The sequence below is a fragment of the Gobio gobio genome (assembly GCF_949357685.1).
Source record: "Gobio gobio genome assembly, chromosome: 4".
In the NCBI taxonomy this organism is placed as follows: domain Eukaryota; kingdom Metazoa; phylum Chordata; class Actinopteri; order Cypriniformes; family Gobionidae; genus Gobio; species Gobio gobio.
Genome location: NC_137100.1, coordinates 1,731,762 through 1,741,584, shown reverse-complemented (window position 1 = coordinate 1,741,584; position 9,823 = coordinate 1,731,762). Strand labels below are relative to the sequence as shown.

The window sequence follows — 9,823 nt, the reverse complement described above, 5'->3', positions numbered from 1 at the left end:
TGTGTGTGTGTCTGTGTCTGTGTGTGTCTGTGTGTGTGTCTGTGTCTGTGTGTGTGTCTGTGTGTGTGTGTCTGTGTGTGTGTGTGTGTCTGTGTCTGTGTCTGTGTCTGTGTGTGTGTCTGTGTGTGTCTGTGTCTGTGTGTGTCTGTGTCTGTGTGTGTGTCTGTGTGTGTGTCTGTGTCTGTGTGTGTCTGTGTGTGTGTCTGTGTCTGTGTGTGTGTGTGTGTGTCTGTGTCTGTGTGTGTGTGTGTGTGTGTGTGTGTGTGTGTGTGTGTCTGTGTCTGTGTCTGTGTCTGTGTCTGTGTCTGTGTCTGTGTGTCTGTGTCTGTGTCTGTGTCTGTGTGTGTGTCTGTGTCTGTGTCTGTGTCTGTGTGTGTGTGTCTGTGTCTGTGTCTGTGTCTGTGTCTGTGTGTGTGTGTCTGTGTCTGTGTCTGTGTCTGTGTCTGTGTCTGTGTCTGTGTCTGTGTCTGTGTGTGTGTCTGTGTGTGTGTCTGTGTGTGTGTCTGTGTGTGTGTCTGTGTCTGTGTCTGTGTCTGTGTCTGTGTCTGTGTGTGTGTCTGTGTGTGTGTCTGTGTCTGTGTCTGTGTCTGTGTGTGTGTCTGTGTGTGTGTCTGTGTCTGTGTCTGTGTCTGTGTCTGTGTCTGTGTGTCTGTGTCTGTGTCTGTGTGTCTGTGTCTGTGTGTGTGTCTGTGTGTGTGTCTGTGTCTGTGTCTGTGTCTGTGTCTGTGTCTGTGTCTGTGTCTGTGTGTCTGTGTCTGTGTCTGTGTGTGTGTGTGTGTCTGTGTGTGATGTAGAGACACGTGACTAGTTCATCCGGCAGAGTCTGATATCCTGAACTACCAGAATCCACTCAAGACTGAAGTCATGATCAGAACTTTTGTGCTGTGATTAGTTGTCATAAATAATTTTGATTTAACTATTTGTTCAAAGCTTTATGGGTAATAAATGGGGTTTGCATGTTGACTTTACACATTATATAATATATTAAAATGATATAAGTACCTGATTTATGATGATAAGAAATATAATAGATTATTTTTATCATTTGATGTGTGGTGAGATTTGCTCTCCTAATGTTCAAGCCGTTTAGCCCTTGATCCAGTTAGCGTGTTAGACATTAGCTAACGTGATTAGCGTCTCTATCTCACGGCTGATCTCAGACGCACATGCTCGCGTGTTTAATGTGAAACATTTACATCAGTAACGTATAAAAGTTTATGATTGGCAGCCATAACATGATTCATTTCTGAGCGTATGGGCTTTGATGAAGAGGTCAAGTGTGTGTGATTTACAACGCTAGCTCAGTGTGGTTTCTGTGTGTGTGTGTGTGTGTGTGTGTGTGTGTGTGTTTCTCTCCTCAGACCATCAACGCCATGGACAACAAGATGAAGAGTCTGGAGCAGCGGATCGCTGAGCTCTCAGAGGCCAATAAACTGGCGGCCAACAGCAGCATCTACACCCAGAAGAACATGTAAGAGCCCAGAGCTGAGGATCCAGAGCCTGGCCCTGCTCTCAGAACCGGTTCTGGTTTCACACTCACTCTATTCTCAGCCACTAGCCTAGCTTAGCACAAAGACTGGAGGTAAACGGCTCCAGCTAGCCTAGCTTAGCACAAAGACTGGAGGTAAACGGCTCCAGCTAGCCTAGCTTAGCACAAAGACTGGAGGTAAATGGCTCCAGCTAGCCTAGCTTAGCACAAAGACTGGAGGTAAACGGCTCCAGCTAGCCTAGCTTAGCACAAAGACTGGAGGTAAATGGCTCCAGCTAGCCTAGCTTAGCACAAAGACTGGAGGTAAACGGCTCCAGCTAGCCTAGCTTAGCACAATGACTGGAGGTAAATGGCTCCAGCTAGCCTAGCTAGAAAACAAATGGGGCAGATGCTGAGAGACTCTGAGTTCTGCTCACCTATGAGTATTACGCTACATTAAACAGCAATGCTATTTTTTTCCAGGTGGTTTAGATTGTTTGTTTTTGTTTTTTAATTGGTTAGAATTACTTTTATGTGCTATATTTATTTTTTTACCTTACCTTCTACCTAATCGAATATTTTATTTTTTAAACAAAAACAGTTTATCGACTGTGCACTTTTTTATTTTGTGCTCTTTCAGACCCTCTATTTATTGGTGTTTAAATAAGATTTGTTTTGTTTTCTCTGCAAGGAGAGAGTGATTGTTATAAATCAAATGGTTTGTTCAGTTCAGTGTTATAATCGTGTCAAAAACAGAAAAGCTAAATAATCTGCCAATGGGGTAAGCAAAATAATCTTAATTCAAACAGAAAAAAATATTATTTTGCTTATTTTAAGCAAAAACTCCCTTAATTTTGAGTTATTTTCCCCCAAACAAGACAAAAACTTTAGCTTGTCTAGTAAATGTTCCTTAATGTAAAGATATTTGGACTGAAAACAAGACAAAAATACTAAGTAAGAAAAGCATTTTTTGCAGTGTATCGGTTCTAAAAAATCCATTTCTGTTGATCACTAGAAATATAATTTAGAAAAATTCTGTTATATAAATATAAGTCCATACCGCCCAGCACTACATGTGTCGGCAAAATGGCATGAAGTGTTGCGAATGACAGAACTGAAATGTTTCCTACACCAGCGTCTCCGACTGAAACATTTCAGGAAATGTGATTTAAACCACTGGAAATCCGTCAGTAAACCACAGCGTGTGCCGTATGTTCCTCAGGAAAGCTCAGGAGGAAATGATCTCAGAGCTGCGGCAGCAGAAGTTTTACCTGGAGTCTCAGGCGGGAAAACTAGAGGCTCAGAACGCCAAACTGGAGGAACATCTGGAGAAGATGAGCCAGCAGGAGCAGAGCCGGAAGAGCCGCATTCTGGAGCTGGAGACCAGACTGAGAGAGGTGAGCGGAGATCACATGATCAGCTGAGGCTGGGCCGCTTTTAGCCATTCTCACGCTCTAGGCGGAATCCTTATTGGTGCCCCAGTCAAATTTGAAAAAGCCACATTGGTATTACTGGTATTAATTAACAAATGCATACATAATTTGTTAAAGGGTTAGTTCAGCCAAAACTGTAAATTGTGTGATTAATGACTGAGCCTCATGTGGTTGGACACCCGTCAGACCTCCGTTCATCTTCAGACACAAATGAAGATATTTTAGTGTAAATCTGATGCTCTGAAAGGCCTCCATTGGCTCAACTTTACACTCTCAAGACCCTTAAAAGACACTAAAGACTAAAGTTACAAAGTCCATCTCACTACAGCGGCTCTACAATAACTTTATGAAGACCAGAATAGTTTCTGTGCGCAAAAAAACCCTAAATAACGACTTATATAGTGATGACGATTTCAAAACACGGAATTATGAAGCTTCGAAGCGTTATGAGTCAGTGAGTCGAATCAGCAGTTTGAAGCGTTATGAATCAGTGAGTCGATTCAGCAGTTTGAAGCGTTATGAATCAGTGAGTCGAATCAGCGGTTTGAAGCGTTATGAATCAGTGAGTCGAATCAGCGGTTTGGAGCGTTATGAATCAGTGAGTCGATTCAGCAGTTTGAAGCGTTATGAATCAGTGAGTCGAATCAGCAGTTTGAAGCGTTATGAATCAGTGAGTCGAATCAGCGGTTTGAAGCGTTATGAATCAGTGAGTCGATTCAGCGGTTTGGAGCGTTATGAATCAGTGATAAATTATTACCAAATAAAAATTATCATCCTATAGGCTACAGAACTGACAGTATTTAATTTCTAAAGTGCAGCATGTTCTCCTTTAGGCTACAAAAATAAGTATTTGGGCTTTGTCACAAGTGAGTCTGTTTCATTCTCATCCGATCCAACACGTGAGAAGCTGAGCTGAACAAACGCTCACCATCTACACTTGTGCAGGGCGTGGAGAGGTGAGCTTGCGCAACTTCGGCTCGCGCAACTTCGGCTCGCGCAACTTCGGCTCGCGCAACTTCGGCTCGCGCAACTTCAGCTCGCTCAACTTCAGCTCGCGCAACTTCGGCTCGCGCAACTTCGGCTCGCTCAACTTCAGCTCGCTCAACTTCAGCTCGCTCAACTTCAGCTCGCGCAACTTCGGCTCGCGCAACTTCGGCTCGCTCAACTTCAGCTCGCGCAACTTCGGCTCGCGCAACTTCAAAGCTCGCTCAACTTCGGCTCGCGCAACTTCAGCTCGCTCAACTTCACAGCTCGCTCAACTTCAGCTCGCGCAACTTCAGCTCGCTCAACTTCAGCTCGCTCAACTTCAGCTCGCTCAACTTCAGCTCGCGCAACTTCACAGCTCGCTCAACTTCGGCTCGCGCAACTTCAGCTCGCGCAACTTCAGCTCGCGCAACTTCACAGCTCGCTCAACTTCAGCTCGCGCAACTTCACAGCTCGCTCAACTTCAGCTCGCTCAACTTCACAGCTCGCTCAACTTCGGCTCGCTCAACTTCAGCTCGCGCAACTTCAGCTCGCGCAACTTCGGCTCGCTCAACTTCAGCTCGCGTAACTTCAGCTCGCTCAACTTCAGCTCACGCAACTTCACAGCTCGCTCAGCTTCAGCTCGCTCAACTTCAGCTCGCTCAACTTCAGCTCGCTCAACTTCACAGCTCGCTCAACTTCAGCTCGCGCAGGAAAGCGGCACTTCATTCCCTTCAGCGGATCTCGTCTCTTCCCTCAGTTCTCCAGGTTCCGTTTGTAACACACAAGTGACATGTTCGCGAATGATTGCAATATAGGCGTATGTGCACGCGGGCGCACTTCCGGATAAATCGGCAGAATTTTTTTTTTTAAATCGCGTGCTAGAAGCAAAAACCGTCCGGTTCCGGTTTTTGGCCGGTCAACCGGTGCATCCCTACTAGTGGGGGCGGCAATAACATTTTAGGGTGGCTGTGACACCCTTTACACACAAACATCTAGTGCCAGATATGCGCTTATTTGTGTCCCCCCCACTGATGGCGCCCTAGGCGACCGCCTAGTTTGCCTATGCCTAAAAATGGCCCTGGGCAGAGGCGTGTTTCACTGTGTGTGTGTGTGTGTCTGTGTGTGTGTGTGTGTGTGTGTTTCAGATGGGTCTAGAGCACGAGGAGCAGAAGCTGGAGATCAAGCGTCAGGTGACCGAGCTCACGCTGTCCCTGCAGGAGAGAGAGTCTCAGATCAGCGGCCTGCAGGCGGCCCGCCACGCCCTGGAGAGCCAATTACAGCAGGCCAAGACTGAGCTGGAGGAGACCACAGCGGAGGCTGAGGAGGAGATCACCGCTCTGAGAGTGAGCAAACACACACACACACACACACATGAGGAGGAGTTCACCGCTCTGAGAGTGAGACACACACACACACACACGAGGAGGAGATCACCGCTCTGAGAGTGAGACACACACACACACACACACACGAGGAGGAGATTACCGCTCTGAGAGTGAGACACACACACACACACACACACACACACGAGGAGGAGTTCACCGCTCTCAGAGTGAGACACACACACACACACACATGAGGAGGAGATCACCGCTCTGAGAGTGAGACACACACACACACACACATGAGGAGGAGATCACCGCTCTGAGAGTGAGACACACACACACACACGAGGAGGAGATCACCGCTCTCAGAGTGAGACACACACACACACACACACACGAGGAGGAGATCACCGCTCTCAGAGTGAGACACACACACACACACGAGGAGGAGATCACCGCTCTCAGAGTGAGACACACACACACACACGAGGAGGAGTTCACCGCTCTCAGAGTGAGACACACACACACACGAGGAGGAGATCACCGCTCTGAGAGTGAGACACACACACACACTACTGACCGATCCACTTAAAGGGATAGTTCACCCAAAAATGAACATTAGCCCATGATTTCCTCTCCCTCAAGTCATCCGAGGTGTGTGTGACATTCTTCTTTCAGACGAATAAAATCTGAGTTATTTTACAGAAGTCCAGGCTAATCCAAGCTTTAGAATAGCAGTAATAGTTGCTCTTAGGGATGCACGATATTATCGGCACAACATCGGAATCGGCCGATAAACGTTTAAAATATAAAAATGGGCATCATATGAAAAAATTATGCCGATATGCCTTGCCGATATGATAACGTGTTGATATGCGCCTGCAATAACTCACGTGTGCAAGGACTTCTATAGCGATAAGATCACGTCAGCCGTGTCATTCTTCAAGTGAAAACAAGCAAGTGCATGTATGGTGATTTACACTGACAGTTTTTAAAGCTGCCTTGAATTTGTGAATCAACGCAGGATTGCCAGGTTTTCACAACAAAACTAGGCCAAAACTAGCCTAAAACAAGCCCAAAACTAGCCCAAAACAAGTCCAATCATGTCTCCCCACTCTATAGCGCACGCAGCTCCTCCAGGTCCTAGTGCCCGACCGGCAGAATGTTATATATAGCCTATAGCCTATTTAGTGGAGGAGCTGTTGTTACAGTAATAGTGAATGAAAAGTAGAAAACACAAATAAATAGAAGTTACTTCTTTATCTGAATAAATAAAGCAGTAATGAAGTCAAAGCACAAGCATGACACTTGTAAATTAAATACTTTTACATACAGTTTATTAATCTGTAATAAAATTTTATGAAATTGATGATGAAAAATAATCCAAGGAGCTCTAAAATAACTAAATGTTTTTATCTGAAGCTAAAGACAGCATCAGCTGATGCCATGCCCCCCCCACTTCATGTGCACAAACATTACATACAAAAATACAATATTTAGGTTACAACTGCATCTGTCTGGGGTGAAAAATGACTGACTTTATTATTATTTTCAGCACTTTTAATATAGTTATTTTAAAATAGAACTTTATTAACATTAATTTATTTTTAACAAGTATCCTTTTAGTAAGGAGAGCTCAGAAATCTGAATCCAGAATGAAAAAAAAACTGAAAAAAAACTTGCTCAAAATGGTGGTTTCCAAACAAATGGAAAAAATAAACATATATCGGTATCGAAATCGGCATCGGCCAGAATGAGTTGAAAAATATCGGCATATCGGCAAAAATCCAATATCGTACATCCCTAGTTGCTCTGTTTTTGAAGTCCATAAAAAGGTCATCTGTCCGTCATATAACTGCTCCACACAGCTCTGGGGTGTCTCTTCTGAAGCGAATCGATGCATTTGTGTAAGAAAAATATCCATATTTAAAACTTTATCGAGTAAACTTTCGGCCTCCGCCTTCCCTGTTCACTTTATGGAGAAAGTGTTGAAAGTTCCTCTAACGCTCAGCTCCGCTCGTCATGACATCACGAACACATCTGGAGTTTCACTTTCAACATTCAACACTTTTACACAGAAGGCGGAGGCCAACAGTTTACTTGATAAAGTTTTAAATATGAATATTTTTTATATTCCACAAGCGCGTTGATTGGCTTCAGAAGGCCTTTATTAACACCCCAGAGCCGCTGGAGCAGTTATATGACGGATAGATGCACTTCAAAAACAGAGCAACTATTACTGCTATTCTAAAGTTTGGATTAGCCTGGACTTTTGTAATATAACTCAGATTTTATTCGTCTGAAAGAAGAATGTCACACACACCTCGGATGACTTGAGGGAGAGGAAATTATGGGCTATTTCCATTTTTGGGTGAACTATCCCTTTAAGTGTAAAGGTCAAAGAGAAGGTGTACAATTATCATGACGTTTTCTTTTTTGGGAAACCTGGACTAACATTTGAGTGACATACGAGTGTATGATACGACACACACACACAGCATCTGATCATGTGTGTGTCCTTCTCCTTCAGGCCCACAGAGACGAGATTCAGCACAAGTTTGATGCGCTGCGGGACAGCTGTTCGGTAAGTGTGTGTGTTCTGATTTCCCACAATCCCCTGTGCTCGGTATGAAAACAGTGGCGCTCGCTAGCAGGATTCCAGGATCCTCAGGGATTGGGTGAAGTGCTGATTAAAGCAGTGTCTTCTTCTCTTGGCCGTCACACAGCAGAGGAATCGATACACACTTCCTGTCCTTAATGCCTCATTTATCCTTGATCACAGACCCCAGATCAGCAAATTCACTCGCCCCACCCTCCAAATCTAGTGGCTTTCATAGTTAACCCTCTCGTCAAAAATGAACCAAAAATGTACGTTTTGAGTTAAATTTCAAGGCTTCGGTCACTTTTGACCCTTAACCCTTAAAGACCTAGAACATTTTTGCCTCTACTTTTCTTCACCCATTCTAGCAGTTAGCATCAAGTGTCATATATCACTTTAAACAGGAGAACATGACGTTTCCATATCGCTCATTTGAAGTCCCAATTTTACATTTATTTAGTCTGAGAATGGATTAAATTAATAGAATTTTAAGAAAAACGGCAGCAAAAATGCTGTGAACTCAAACAGAACTTCATGAAGTTTGGATTTCTTCCTTTAGAAAGTTACACTTGGTTGTTTTAGACTTCCAGATTAAATGTTGTCTAAATGTAACAATCCCTCATCAAGTTATAGCCATTTATTATAATATTATTCTAGGCGTTTTCGAGTGAAAGCAGGTGTGACAATGTAGATGTGTCCAAAAAAGTTCAGGGAGTAAAATAAATAGAAAGATTGTTATATAATAACAGAACACTGAAACTACAACACAAACTACATACAAATTGAGAAATATGCTGACTTTAGTGAGCGGTGTTCTGTGAGAAAGTGCTCATCCACGCAAATAAACACCCTTTCACGTTGTGAGAAGCATGTGATTGGTGGTTCAAAAGACCCAACACTGTTAATTGGTTGAGTTGATGACAGTTTCAACCAATCTGGGCACGGGAGGGGTGGGACTAATAATCAATAATCGTTTCTGTTTGGCTCAGGGGAACAACCCACATGCGTTTCCTTGACCAATCAATGCTGCAGATTTTGATGACGCATCCACGCTTACTACAGAGCCTCTGAATAATCAATCGCGAGAAATGTGATACTTCTGAAAAGCTGAGATTCTCCTCTTTACGGTGCATTTTACTGCATACAGATTGGATTAGTGGTTTAAAAGTTATTAAACACTTTAGAACGATAGTTATTTTTAGCCGTGGGCGGCTATTTAGGTCTTTAAGGGTTAAAGGTGCAGTGTGTAATATTCATGAGGATCTATTGACAGAAGTGCAATATAATATACATAACTATGTTCTCAGTGCTGTATAAAGTTATGTTTTTATGAGCTTAGAATGAGCCTTTTCTATCTACACACACTGCAAGTACAGCCATTTTGTGCCGCCATGTTTCTACGGTAGCCCTAAACGGACAAACTTCACTAGCAGTCTCAGACGACACATCTTTGTCCTGTGTCAGCCACCGTAGCTTCTCTATGTGCTTTGAGGGGGTGTGCAATTCACAACCTCACCACTAGATGCCGCTCAAACTTACACTCTGCACCTTGAGGGTTTTAACCCCTTAGCTGTCACCTGGCATTTTTTTTTTATCGCATTTTTTTCGTATCATATCTTTTAGTAATTATCACAAATTAGGGATCGTTCGAAAGCTTACGAACTCAAAATTCATCCGGTGTAATCCATTTTGAAATTGGACATTTTGTTACCATGGAAACGGTACTTTAAATTCTTCTAGCGGGCTCCTCCCCCTAGTGGGCGGTGTCATGTTTCTTATTACAGAATTTATTTTAACAACTTTATAATCAAAATATTTTCCAATCTTGACAAAACACATATCGTTGGAAAGCTCTGAGTCTCAAGGGTCCATATTTGGGGACTGTTTTGTGATGGACGTGACATTTGGACAGAAAATTACAGGAAAATGCATCAAACAATCAATGGAATGAATGACACCCGGTGGCTGTTTTTGGTACAGCGCCTCAATAAAATCTCATGGGGACTTTAATTTTTGTGATATCAACTTCAAA

General features: G+C 43.5%; 1 protein-coding gene across 1 annotated transcript in view; it reads left to right on the top strand.

Moving 5' to 3' along the window:
* The window catches only part of cita (citron rho-interacting serine/threonine kinase a), a gene marked incomplete at its 5' end in the record, with an annotated part of 157,909 nt that overhangs the window by 80,955 nt on the left and 67,131 nt on the right, over positions 1-9,823 (top strand). The window contains 5 exon segments of the mRNA XM_079814231.1: positions 1,083-1,101; positions 1,362-1,471; positions 2,691-2,865; positions 5,013-5,210; positions 7,723-7,776. Of these exon segments, the coding sequence (XP_079670357.1) occupies positions 1,083-1,101; positions 1,362-1,471; positions 2,691-2,865; positions 5,013-5,210; positions 7,723-7,776 (556 nt within the window).